General features: G+C 33.2%; 1 protein-coding gene across 1 annotated transcript in view; it reads left to right on the plus strand.

Moving 5' to 3' along the window:
• The window catches only part of LOC145076368 (uncharacterized), a 6,614-nt gene extending 4,706 nt beyond the window's left edge, over positions 1-1,908 (plus strand). The window contains exons 3-6 of the mRNA XM_079022265.1: positions 808-952; positions 1,381-1,516; positions 1,630-1,739; positions 1,825-1,908. Coding sequence (XP_078878391.1) covers positions 808-952; positions 1,381-1,516; positions 1,630-1,739; positions 1,825-1,908 — 475 coding nt within the window. The remainder of the gene's footprint in view (positions 1-807; positions 953-1,380; positions 1,517-1,629; positions 1,740-1,824) is intronic.
• Positions 1,909-15,341: the final 13,433 nt, after the last annotated feature.

Here is a 15,341-nt window from a genome sequence, read left to right on the forward strand (position 1 = left end):
AACTATGTTTTCAATTTGTTGCAATTTTGACCTGTTGACCGATTTGCTTCAGGTCGGTTACCACTGTTGGCGTGGCACGCTGGCGTGTTATAAACGAAAAAAAGTAGTGCAAAAGACATTATGTTTTCATTTTTTTTATGATTTTTACACTAAGTTTTAAATCTTTTTCAATTTTGATACTAAGTTTTCAATCGTTTACAATTTGCAACATAAATGAAATAAACATATGCAAAGAAAAAAACAAACGGTTCATAAAAAAGTATCATTCATAATTCTTTTTCAGACAATGAAATTTACCATAATAGTAGTAAGGTATTGAAAACATGATCACCTAAATGCCAAAGTACAATTTAGTTATGATCTTGGTCCTGTGACACTGTGACACGCTTGATTGAAATCATAAACTAGTTTTCATTAAGCCTTATTGTTTATTATAGAGAAATTGAGTAGGTTTTTGTAACCATGACCTCTTGGTAAATTACATAGCTATTTCTTGCAATTGATGCAAAAATTGTTGGGTCCAAAACAAAGAGCGAAGGAAAGAATGAATATCGACACAAATTATAATGTCCTTATTGTTTATTATGAATCCAATGATAAAAATAGCCTAATATACTCGGTAAGTTTCTCTACATAACAAATTATGGATTATTTTTAGAGTAACCTCATAGATGCATTTTTAGAGTAATCTTATAGATGCATTAAATAAGGGTAATTTAGTAATTTGATAAATAACTTCCAATAATACTCCCTATAATCATGCTAGTAATATTGATTTTAACCTAATTTTTTCCCTTATTTATCTAGATTCGTTCTTATAACTCCACCACCCATTACCACTCTTTCTCTAAAACCTATCGTAAACTTGAAGATGCAGATCGCAGAGGCTTCATGGTCGGCAGCCAAGACACCTAAATCTTTTACCGGTGAGGCGTACGATTCTATTCTTCAAGTTTGCATCTTCCTCCTCAATAACTTCACTCTTCCACCTGAAAATCCCTAGTTATCTATCCTGTCGTTTGGCTCCTATTTCCATTTCATCACCACAGTAACCCTAGCCCACCATTATGTTATCCTCTCCCTCCCCTGGCATGATCCAGGCGGTGAAGGACTTCATAAACTTATCACCGCCCCGACGCCACTCCTATCTCAGCAAAAATCGGTATTTTCGTTGAAGACTTGGCCTCTCTCCTAACACTTGATGTGGAACCAAATAAATCACCATGAATCTATTTGGCCACATGATTTCTTGACGTGATTTTAAAAGGGTTGATATATGGTAAGAAGGTAGGTTTATACCTCCATTACAATTTACATGTTTATATAGTTTATAAAATCTTCTCTTATCTTTCTTATTTACCATTTTCGGGTAATATTCAGTTGGAAGATGAAGATAAGTGGAAAATGTCATTTTTGATGCCTTCAAAATATGGTTCCAAGTTGCCACTGCCTAAAAACTATGTTGTAACTATCAAAGAGGTGCAAGGTAGAATTGTGGTTGTTGTTGCTTTTTTAGGTTAGTGATTCCTTTCATTGATTATATTCTAATAGAAAGGCAAAATTATCTTACTTTGATTAAAGAAAATTTACATCTATTTAAAAATATGGCATTCAGAAATCTCAATTCAGGATTTTTGAGTGATGAAGATGTTGTACGCTGGGAATCAGCACTCAGGAACAGCCTAAAAAATGATAGTCGATACAAAGTAAAAAGTGGGGCATTAGTGGAGGTTGCACATGTAATTAAAAAATATAAGCAATCTTGAAAGAATAAAAAATAAAGTCAAGTGTAAATAATTAATAGGTGTTTTGTATTATTTTTAGTATAACCCACCATTTACACGGTGTAATGAGATTTCCTTAGAAGTGGAAAGGAAACAAGAGTATCAAGCAACCTGGGCACACTGAGGTATTGTGTATGTGTTTCCTAATTCCATTGTAAACAGAAGTAGTTAATTACATGTTTATATCCATAGTATGATAAGTTGTGTTGATATATAACTTATATATTGGTTGTATATAACCTATAGAATTTTGATGTCTTCCCATGAAGGACATCAAATAAATTATGTGATTTGATTAGATGCTTAATTTATGTTAGTTTTAATATTATGAAATTTGGCAATACCTGTTGAGGAGGAGGTTGTAATTAAGCATCTTAATGGTCTAATGAACATTGTGAGTGTTTATCTATATTTTCTGATATGTTCTTTTTAGTGGTAAATATCAACAAATTAGAATATCAATAGATTGGTTAGAATTTTATTATTTACTGAACTTGGAAAAATTGGCGATAAAAGGGCAATGTTTGGAAGCGTGACAGTATTGAATTAGGTATCTTTCATTTTGATTTGAAACCTAAATTTGACATCACTCCAACCACCCACCCTCCATGTGGATGTGGCTATTTGCAACCTTGTACGAAGTTGATTAGGTTCTATCAAACATTGCTTCTGTAATTGAGAATTTACTTGATAATCTAGAGCATAAACTTTTTTTATTTTTGTATTTTTATAAATTTTGATGGGTTGCTCCATTCTTAAAAGCTGTTTTGGTTGCAAGATTGACAGGTTCACGAGGATGACCAGTATTCTATCAGGACGAGGAAGCCTTTGGAAAGAGGAAGACCAATATTCATTCAGAATTATGAAGGGTGATGTTCTTGACATGTAGACCTGCAAATTGATCAGACCTAAATAAACAAAAATAGACTGGAAGCTTCAGATTATTCTTTAAGAATACATGTGAAGATGATCAATTGCATTTGTTCAAGAATTGTATATTTAAGCATGGTATGTTTTTAAGAATTTATTTGATTTTTATAACATTCTGTTACAATATGTGTAATTGTATTACAATATATAAGACTTGTTATTTTTCTACTAATGTTTCAACAATGTTGTTTTTTTTAAATGTTCATTTAATCACAATATGTATTCTATCAGAAATATATATCCTGACATTCTTATAGAATATATATATATATATATATATATATATATATATATATATATATATATATATATATATATATATATATAAGAATGCTATTCTGACAGAATGAAATCGGGTATAATAAAAAAATACGTTATAACTAAAATTGAATTAATTAAAAAAATCAGAATTTTTAAATCAAGAGAAATAATTATCCCCAAAAAAATTGGAATTTTCTTTTTTTAAATACATCTCAACTGACTAAAATACCCTTATAGTGAAATTAAATGGTAATTTTCAAGTATTTGTAATTCAATAATAGTTATTAATCACTTTTTTAAAATAATTAAAATGATTGGTCCACAATCATTCCTACGTCCACACAATGATTAGTTATAATATAATAACCTAAGCATATATATATATATATATATATATATATATATATATATATATATATATATATATATATATATATATGCACACAAACACATTAGTTTGCATGACTTTTAATTAGGGGTGTGAATTATTTGGTCTGGAACGAAAAAGCCCGAACACCAAATCGATTTCAGACCAAACCATATTAAAATTCGGTTTTTGGTTTGGTCCAAGACCAAACTGAATTGTGAATTTGGTTTTTTGGTTCGACTTTTGATCTCATGAAGTTTAAACCAAACCGAATTGAAAAAACTGTATTTCATAAATTAATTAATTAAAAAATATATTATATCTTTCATAGTGTGATTCATGATTCTAATTTCTATTCGGCAAATATCATTTTCTTTTGGGATCATCAATATTTTATATATTAAATAAAAATATTAATTATAAAGTAAAAATAATTTTAGCTAGTACTAGTATCATTTTATCATTTTGATGTATGAAACTTTGGATCTTTTGTATGAAACTTTAGATATTTATGTTTGCAACTCTAAGTTTCTATATTAAAAACAATGTAATTTATGTTTGAAAAATTGCAACACTAAAACTTTTGTAGGTTAATATTTGGTTTCCTCGGTTTTCAAACCGAACCAAACCGAATTAGAATTTGGTTTTCGGTTTGGTCTATAGAATTTGAATTCAATTAGGTTTGGTTTTAGAATTGGACCAAATAAAATTTCAAACTTAGGAAACCGACTCGAGGAAACCGAAGAACCCGTAAACCGAACCGATTCCCACCCATACTTTTAATTTCTCCATGGGTAGTACTTACACTTCAGATTTTACTTGATATTGGCACCATCAATGTTTGGTCATTGTATTAAATTTAGAGACTTCTAAATAACATATATGAAATCCATAAAAGAACATCAATCTCCATAGAGTTACTAAGCTAGTTTGCTTATATTAAATCATAATATAACATAAGATCATTAGGTTAAAGATTTTAACTTAGCAAGTCACACTCGATCTAAATGATTGTTTTTTCATCCTTTTAATCTTATTTGATGAAAAAAATTCAAAATTTTGCACGACTGGAACAAGATCATGAAATAGCTATGTAATTTACCAAGAGGTTCTGGTCATGGAAACCTACTTTTAATCTCTATGTAACAACCAATGAGACTCAATGATAACCAATTTATGATTTCAATTGAGCGTGTGACATGAACAAAATTGTGACTAAGTTGTACTTTGGGATTTAGGTCATCTTGTTTTCAATACCTACATTGCTTTTATGATAAACTTTGTTCTTTGAAAATGTATTAGGAAGGATATTTTTTTTATGAACCATCGTTTCTTTTTGTTTATGTATTTGCATATGTTTATTTCATTTATCTTGCAAACTGAAGAAGCTTGAAAACTTATTGGCAAAATTGGAAAAGAATGAAAACTTAATGTCAAAATAGTAAAAAAAATGAAAGCATAGTGTCTTTTGCACCACTTTTTTCGCTTTTGACACGTCACATGCCACGTCAGTATTTCACATCAACAGTGGCAACTAGATGACATGAAGCAAACCGGTCTACTGGTCAGAATTGAAACAAATTGAAAACATTATGACTTAACTGTAATAGAAAAAACGTGGTGTCCAAATCGCAAAAAAATGAAAAGTTATTGGATTCTGCGTTGTTTACCCTAATTTTGTTTTAGTAAAGGAGGACGACACATCTAATATTTTTATTAATTAAAAAAGATATTACAATAACCAAGTTTGAGCTTGGGTAGTATAAACTTATAAAAGCTCAAGCTCAACTTCTTCTGAATGATCCAATAGACTAACGTTCAACTTCTTTTACAAAACAGGACTAAAGAAAACAATGCTCAACCCAAGGATCGAACTCCGCTTTATGTCAAGCAAGCTAAACAAGCCATGCCTTAGCTTATTAATTATAAAATTTTGAACTAATTTTTTTTCTAGTTTTAGGTCGATTTTTTTTGGAAAAACAAAAACAATGTAGAAAAAGTAGAAACACAAGAGATTTCCAATTTGAACAGTTTATTCACTATAAAACGGTTCGATTATACATCAACTTACAAAGGAAGATGTCACTACACAAAACCCTCACACGCGTATGAACTAATAAGAGAAAAAAGATTGATCCTAACTGAAGATCAAACCCTAATCTATGAATGAACCCTAATATCAACAAACCATATTATAAGAGAGTTTTTCTCATAAAGACGAGAGGATTCTATCAAATGAACTCCCAATAACACTTTAAATATCACCGGGGTACACAAACCATCATGAGCTCCATGGAGACCCCGAAGACCCGCACACAAACCTGACATAACCTGCATAAATTTCACAATATACGCAGAACAATAACATAATATACAAAACTTACCAAAAACAATAAATTAATATTAAGTTTAAATATAAAAGAGTGATATATTTCAACACCCCCACAAAATGAACATTAATTATGACAAAAAAAACATTTATTTTTTTAAAAACGTTAACTAAACCAAGACGACCAGATATGTACTTATGTTGAACACTTCCAAGTGTTTTAGTCAAAAGTCAACATTTTGCTTTTAGGACTCAATTTTATCTACTTTCAAAACTCCATTTTAATTTTTTCCCAAACAAAATGAAGATCAACTTCCAAATGTTTGTTTTTTTTCATGAAAAATAGGATTCAAGGCCCACTTAATAGCATACTCATTATCACAAAAAACATTCATATGAGTAAAATTTTTACACCTAAATCAAATAACAACTTTAAAATCCAGATCAATTCACAAGTCACATATCTTAATGATCTATATTCTAATTCAATGGAAGAATGAGAAACGGTACTTTGTTTCTTGCTTTTCCAAGATATAAGAGAACCACCAAAATAAAGAAGACATCTAGTTACAAATCTTCGACTGAAGAGGCACTTAGCCCAATCAGCATCCACAAAACCAATAAGATCAATATAGTTATTCCTTGTTATCTGAACACCCTTACCTGGAAAAGTCTAAAGGTAACATTCAAATGTGACTTGTATGGTTTATTCATATATTGACTAAAAGTTATTACAACACATGAAATATCTGGACGAGTCATATTTAAATATATCAATTTTCCTATCAATTTCTGAAACTCAGTTATATTCACCACATCATCAAAATCGTCTAAATCACATTATCTCTTAATAACTAAATTAACTTCAAGGGGAGTTTTAATAGGTTTACAAGAAAGCATTCCAAATTCATGCAACAACTCCAAACAATACTTCCTTTGATTAAATCTTTAATTAAAAACTGTGATTTCAAAAAATTCTTAACATTTTCTAATTCCACATTACAATGGCCAGTGATAATGATGTCATCAACATGAACTTGCAAAACAGCAATAATATTCTAAAAAATTATGACAAATAATGAATAATCATTAATTCTTTGCTAAAACCCAAAAGTTGAAAGGGAATGACACAATTTTTCGTTCCACTTCCTAGGAGCTTGTTTAAGCCCATAAAGGGACTTTATTAGCTTACAAACTCTAACATCATCCTTAGAATGATATCCTTCAGGAAGATGCACATAAATACTTTCAGACAAATCACCATATAAAAAGGCATTTTTTATGTCAAGTTGATATAAAGACCAAGAATAATGAATAGCTAAGGATAAAACAATTCTAACAGTGAGAATCCTAGCCACAAGAGAAGAAGTCTGCTCATAATTTATTCCTTCCCTTTGACTATATCCTTTTGCAACTAATCTAGCTTTATACCTTTCTATTTCCCCAATAGACTTATATTTGATTTTTTAAATCCAACGACAACCTATAGTCTTTCCTCCTTTAGGAAGATAAGTGATTTCCCAAGTGTTATTCCTATAAAGGGCCTATATTTTTTCATTCATTGCCTTTACACAATTTGGATCTGAGCAGCTTCACTATAAGTTATAGGTTCAATTGTTTTATTAAAATTTTCATTATTAAGAAGAAAATAGTTAACAGATCGTTCAATCCCATACTTATGCCCTCCCTTCATAACATAGTCACTAAACCTAACTGGCATGTGTACATCACAAGCAGACCTAGTGACCCTATGATATTGCCATATTTATACACATTTTAGGCAATATTTTAATACATTTTGATTAATAGTTTGGTTCTTTGCAAAATAACTTGTACTTATAAGATTGAATTCTGTTTTGCAGCCAAAAGGAGCAATCTTGAAAAATAAGAACCAAAAGTGACAAGTGGCAGAACTTTGGAGGATTAAAGAAGTAAGAAAAAGAAAATCCCAGAGAAAAGCTAAATCTACATTGTGGACTTCACTTACACGACGTGGAGATGGTGATTCTAGAAAATGAGTACACGGGAAGTTAAAGTCCTTGCTCGATTAGGATTCCTCCAAATTCACGACGTGGAGTCCAAAAATCACGAATATTATATATATCCTTGGTGCTTGCGATTTGAGGAGGCTAGGCAAGAGACTAAGAAGGTTAGAATACGATTGTAGAGAAGAAAAAAGGAAGAGAAATCAAGCATTAAGCATCCGATGAAGATGAAGGAGTTGAAGATCACAACTTAATCTTTTAATTTGGTACAATTGACTATGTTCTTATTTATCAAGTTTGAGAGTCTGCTTTCAGCCATGAGTAGCTGAATCTAGCTACTCCTATTTAGTTAGATGAAACTTCAACTCATGGTTTAGTTATTTAGTTATGGATTTTGCTAGTTGGCTAATTGCTTGTGTTTGATTGTTAATACCTAGCATGCTAATATTTGATACTTAAATTGCTTGAAATTCGTGTTCTGTGTAGCTTAGTAAATATTAAATTGCATGAAATTGAATCCTAGTAATTTAGTGCCCATTAGATTACTAGAGCTAGGATTGAACCAATCCTAGATTAGTAATTAAAGTTATTAAATTTGGCTATGCTGGAGAACATATATATTGTGATTATAATTATGTTTGTTTAATCAATCTTACATGGTAACATTCTTACTTCATAATTGATTTTGTGTTAAATTATGTGTGACCATGCATAATTCTACATGAATTAGATAAATATTAGCAAATTTGGACTTAAATTGATAATAACATAATAATTGGTAATCAACGTGAATTATCCATAATTAGTAGCTAACCATTGAGGAGAAAATGATTCAAACTAAACATGAGTCTTTTTAGTCATTGATTAAATTTAAAAATTAGGAAAGTAAGTTTATCTGAACTTGTAAAATCAGATAAAAACCAATTGACTTTTTCTTTTTTTAGGTTAATTTTTAGTAGATAAATTAGTTAGCTTAATCCATTCACTAAGATCGATACCTGACTGTTTGTGATATACTATTTGCGAAAAGGTACACTGCCTTTAGTCGAGTAGCTAGTTAGATAGTAGGTAAAATTAGGTGTAGTAATAATTCGACATCACCCTAGTAGACTATTCCTCAGAAGGATTAGAATTAATTGGACCGCTTTGCTCAGTCAAAGTAGAAGAACTTGGAAACGTCTCACCAGAAGGAGGCACATGTGCCTCACCAGTCTGTTTGTTAACATCAAAGGGACTAGTCTCATCCAGGTTGTGGTCTACACTAGCACCATCCAACTGATGGACACCTCCCAAGTTATTTAAACTGGTGTTATCAAGAAGGGAACTAAAATGCAATAACTCATCATAGGAAAAGGATCATTAGAACACAAAGGGACATTGAATTTATCAGTTAAGGGTGAAGACTTTAATTTGAAAGGAAATATAGATTCATAGAACTTTACATCCATGGAAACAAAAATAAGACTTGAATCAAGGCTAATAACTTTTTAGCCGTTTTTATCAAAAGAGTAAACAAGAAATATACATTTATCATCCCTTTCAGGAAAATTTATCAGAATTTAATCTAGTACCAAACCATAAACAACCAAACACCCCAAGTTTATAAAAACTAGGACAAGTTTTATAAACAAGCTCATAAGAAGAAGAACCCTTTAAAACATATGTACGTGTTCTATTAATCAAGAAAAAAGAAGTTAAAATAGCTTTTCCCCAGTATTTAAGAGGCAACCCAGATTGAAAGATTAAAGACCTTGCAACGTTTAAAATATTGCATGTGTTTTCTCTCCACACCGTCATTTAATTGTGGAGTATGAACACATGAAGTTTGATTTAAATATCCTTTTGACTCAAATAGATGTTTCTTGCTATGATTTAAAAACTTAGTTCCATTATCGGACCTAACCGTTTTAATTTTAACTTCAAACTGATTAAAACAGATGTTAAAGAGAACAACAATACAATCATAATCTTCATCCTTAGACCTTAACAAATAGACCCAAGTAGCTCTAGTGAAATCATCCACAATGGTCAAGAAATATATATATATATATATATATATATATATATATATATATATATATATATATATATCTGATGTGTGCAAACTCACTTAGTTTTAAACCTACTTTCAATTATAAAATAACACACAAAGGATGTCAACCTATCAATTGTGGTATAGTTAAATAAGTAGGGTATCGAACATAGGGAACATCAAATTAAAACTAAAAACTAATTCTATCTAAATTAATTAATAAATAGGGTTTTTCTCTAGTTTTACAAGACTAGAAAACTTAGTAACTATTGCGTAATCTAAAACTTAGAAAAACAAAGAATTAACTAGATTCAATAATGGGAAGGAACTTTTGTTTAGTTCAACTCAATTGATCCTATGGTTGATTTCAAGGTTATGGTGCAATGGATTAATTCTTTTGTTGGTTACCGATTCAAGTGACTAGATTCACATTCACTACACTAATCCTTAGCAAATAAACTAACTTAAACAGTGGCCAGTTGTCTAATTTAATTAAATTCACTAGATTAATTATTCGGGTGAATTTAGACTTGCAATAGTTAACTAATTTAATCTTTTAATTAACTTCTTGTTGATGGTCATCACACAAGCTTGCACATGAATTTACTCAATATTCTTATTAACTCTAGTTTCATATTCATTAATCCTAGACATATGATAAAGTGGTCACATAGCATATGAGGTTGATAATCAATAGATGTTCATGCTAATCAATTATCTTCCTATTAACAGAAAATTAATTATTATTCACACACAAGGTTCTTTAGCAAGGTAAAATAACAAAAATCACCAACTTAGAATTAATCCTACCAATAATCAAACCATAGTATCAATTTTGTATCCCCAAACAGAAGTCTAAAGGTTTTAGCTCATAATTGAAGTAAATAACAGCAAACAAACAGAGTCTAATTGTTTAACCATAATGACAAAACAAAAGATTAAGTAGAGTGATGAAATTTGCCTCAATTCTTCCTTTGGAATTGAATTCTAACTTATAACTTCGTCTTCTAGGGTTTTTCTGACTTCTTAATCGTAGCTGAACTCTTCTGAATCGTTCCAGAATTCTCTCCCATCGTTCTGACGAGTTATCTTTATATATACGAATCGACTCGTCGAGTCAGGTGCCGACTCGTCGAGTCCATATCTCAGTCCCCGTATTGTGATAAGTCTCTGGGATCCCGAGTCTTTATCTTCTCGAATCTTCGCTTGGACTCACCGAGTTGTCGACCCTACTCGCCGAGTAGGTGTTATTTTTAGTGTTTTTTTTCTTTGTTCCATTCTCGAGCTCTCAACCGCTTCTCCTGCTTCCTTTTGCTTCCGAGCTTCATTTTTGGACTGAAAATATAATTCAACCACTTTTAAGTACCTTTTGTCCATAAAATGCAATAATTTAGCTAATAAATGAATAAAAATCTATACTTAATATGAACTAAATATGCACATATCAAAATACCCCACACTTGACTTTTGCTTGCCCCTAAGCAAAACTGAATTTTAAACATATTAGAATCACATATGACAATTCCAATCTAAACCAGCCATTATGCCAAGACTGCAATGCATGCATTTGTGTCTAAAATTGTCCTAAGTACCCCCCCCATACTCCAAATACTCACAATCCTCATAAACATTCGCCCACTCACCCCGAACTATGTTCATTTTATGCAACCCTCCGAATCCATCCGTAGAAAACCTCTTACCCTCAAGGTATTTTTAGTTGAGCAACCCAAACATACATAATCTAGAATTACAACTTTTCGATACCACTATGGATCTCTTTTTGGAATTCTTCACTTCTTTGCTAATTTCTCTTTGATCTCTTTGAATTCACCACCTTTATTGTTTGATTTTTGGTATCTTCAACTTTTTGAATTTCTTGGAATTTTGATCTTTTGATCTTCACTTTATTTGCTCCAAAATTCTTCAACTTTTCTTGCAATTCTCTCTTGTTTTTTTACATGTACCTCTCTTTTTTCACTCAAATCCCTACATGCTTAAGCAGGGGCGCTCAACTTCAACCTTTATTGGCTAACGATAATAATTTTCCTGGATACATTTCATGTTTAGGCTGCTAAACATATTGCATCCCTCAGGCTGAGTAGGGTCGTGTTTTTGTCCCATGATTTCACTGGAATAAGGAAGCCACAAATGCACTAGGACGTGTATAGGCTCAACTAAACATTTGGGTTTTCATGCAATCATCAACACAATTCTAACATGGAATCCTAATTTGCTTTTACCAAAATTTTCTAAATTAAGTCCTAAAAAAATTTAAAATTAGCCTAAATTAAGATTCTAAATTTTCTAATATGTGACCAACCCCCTACCCCACACTTATTTTATGCAATGCCCTCTTTGCATATTATGCAAAAATAAAAATGCAAATATAGAGAGAATTGGAACAAACTCCCTTGGGGTAGTAGTCGATAGGTTGATACTTTTCTCTTCAGCTCCATCTTCAACTGACTTCAGCCATGGGAACAGCTCATCCATGACTTGGGTGTCAAAATCTCATGTGGCAGCTCCAAATATGCAAGGAAAACAGTGCAAGATCTTCAAGAATCGATATGGAAGAATAAGTGGTCAAGTAGCACACTTAGCAGCATCAAATCAACAGTCCTTTTAGTATAAAAATGAACGACTTGTCGAGTATAAGCGTGGACCGATTCGAATATGTGAGAATACAAGGCAACTCGTCGAGTCAGTTTAGTGCACTCGACGAGTAGACCGCTTGACGAAAAAAATGATATTCTGCATTGGTTCCAGCCTCTAATAAATCTTCAAAATTTCTCCTCACTTCTAGACTCACTCGCTCATGTCCCTTAGGACCGGACTCGACACTTTGACTTTAACGCTTCCCTTTCTTGACTCTCTCTTTCACTTTTTATAACTCTCTTAACTCTACGACTCTAAACCCTTCTATGCAAGCACTCCTAATCCAATTCTGAAAATCATCAAGGCAATCAAACATTAAGCATAACAGTAAAAGTCTTAACAAATTCCAAAACACACCAAATAAGAACAAAAACTAAAATAAAAATAAAAATAAAGATTGTTTAATAAAAACACAAAGAACTAATCCTCATCCTCATCGTCACGTTCCTGCGCCGCTCCACTTCCACTCGCGCCACTCCTTCTTGCATTGATCACTTCATCCCACGACGGAATATACGGGAAGTTACCACCATCGATATGCGGAATGTTGAAGTGGTCAAAAAGTCGAATGTGGGATTGATTGCTAAAGTTTATACCCCGCGCCATTTGATCTTGTAACCGCCTCATCTCAACATTGTACCAAGCCATTGGTACTTCATCACTGTCTACCAGAATCACCGGCGGTTCCTCCTCTACATCACGCTCACGCCTCGATCGGACCCTCCTTCTCGGCGCCTCGGGACCAAGAATAGGATCATCATGCGGGATAGCATAATGACCTCCACCATAGTCCTCAATGATACTAGCCCTCTTAAAAAGAATGGGATTGAATGGAGGGGTAGGAATCATAGTCATCAAATTCCACGTGCCACGGGTCATCAACCCAAACGAATTGGCGAGCCGTGTAACAAACATTCCACCATTAATCTTCGATGTCTTGCGGTCTTTGACCGCACCCTCCGCCAAATATGAAGCTAAATACCAAGGAATATTGCAGAAAGTGTCAGGTGTGATAATGCTCCATAAGTAAAAGACATCAAGGTTAGAGGCCTTGTCATCATCCTTTCTATGGTTAATGGTGGTGGAAATAAGGCGATGAATAAGGCGGTGTGTAGGCGACCGAATGCTTCCCTCCTGGGCTGACTTTGGAATGTACACTTTGTTGGCAATCGTATTCCACCAACCCGTGCTCGTCACTCCATCGGGGAACACTTTGTGAGAGCGTTCCATAAATGCACGGAAAATGGTGGTCGAGACCAATGACCGGTCATAAATACCCATCCGACAAGCCAGATTAACCATGGAGTACTGATGAAACTCGCCCCCAAGACAGAAAGTGACACTCGTCGGGTGATAGCAGTCATCTCCCCCACGAAAAGATACCGTGGAGAAAAATTCCAGGCAAAGCTCCCGGTACACCGACTCTTGAATACGAAAGATCCGGCTCCACCCATCGCAAACCATCGTCTCTCCCTCGTAAGTAAACTCCTTTAAAAGATAAGGAGCCAACCCCTCTTCATAACGCACACTTTGCAACCAACCCCAATCAATTCTGTTAGGCACATAAATTTCTTTCTTTCTGACTTCGGCTAATTTCTTCTTCCACCTCGTCATGGTTAAAGCGGATTCGATTTGAGGGAAATTTAACCAAGGAAAATCTCCTTGGCGTCCACTGGAACCTTGCCCCCTGTGAAACATTTTCGTGCAACACAAAGAACACAAAACCCAGAAAACACAAAAAATTATCAAAACAGATCACTCTTGGGTCCCCGACTCGACTCGTCGAGTCCATGAACGACTCGGCAAGTCGCAAGAACTACGCGAGTCAGTCGGCGAGTCGGTCAAAATCCGGCCATGAAAACTCAAAATTAACTTAAGGGTTTTGTCCAGGGGCATGTCTATAAGGTATTAGAGCAATAGTAATCATCCAAAACAAAATAATTGATGTAAAATCAAAAACCCTAGAAATTCAATATAACTAAAAATCGGGTATTATATGAAATTACTACCATAGATCATCTTAAAATCATTGCTCTAACAGAATAATGGAGGAAATCAGTTACCTTTTGAGATGGAAATTGAAAAACTTGAAGAACAATTGAAGAAGATGATGAATGCTTGAGAGAAAAGGTTGGGAGGGAGGCGCACGGCGAGTGAGTTGTGAAAAAACTGATTTCATTAGGGTTAAAACCCTATTTACCGGTTGTAAAAATTATTTTTTTTTTCTGTAAATAAGACCGACTCATCGAGTCAGGGTCAGACTCGGCAAGTCTGGTCGCGATTTTATCATTCTTCTGAAATCTGAATGGACTCGTCGAGTTATGGTCAGACTCGGCGAGTCTATTGCAAACAATTTAAAAATTATAAATTTTTTCCATTTATTTAGAAAAGAAAATTTACTCCACCCCACACTTAGTCCATACACACTCTCAAGCAAACATGTCCAACGAATTGGAAGATTAGATTTCTAAAAAAAACTAAAAAAAAACGTAAAGATAAAAGAAAGCAAACTCTAAATAACGGGTTGCCTCCCGCCAAGCGCTTCTTTTTAAGGAGTCGTTAGCTGGACTCCTTCCCATCTACGTCTCGTCATCTTCCAGCATCGGGAATGCACACCTAATCTTTTGTGGTTTGTACTTTGTCTTGTATGTGTGAATCTTCTTTTTGTAAGCCAGTTTTAATTCCTCCCTTTTCTTCTTTGCAGCTTCATCCTCAGCTGCTTGGGCTTCCCTTCTCCTCTTTTTCTTCTTCACCCCACTCTTTTTCACCTTCTCTTGCACCTCCTTTTCCTTAAACTTAATTACTTCCAAGCTTGTGAAAGTTTGTGCTCTAGGTTTGGTAATGAAAGGTTGACTAGCATCAACTCTCCTATCATTTGCCTTCTCCTCTTTTTATGTGCTTACTTCATCTTCAAGCGGAATTGCATCAAGATATGCTATATGGACATGTTGAACTTCTGTGTCTTATTCTCCTTCTGCTGTTTGTTCTTCTAAAGAAT

This window comes from Lactuca serriola, chromosome 9, assembly GCF_051521515.1.
Source record: "Lactuca serriola cultivar US96UC23 chromosome 9, Lser_US96UC23_V15, whole genome shotgun sequence".
NCBI classification, from domain to species: domain Eukaryota; kingdom Viridiplantae; phylum Streptophyta; class Magnoliopsida; order Asterales; family Asteraceae; genus Lactuca; species Lactuca serriola.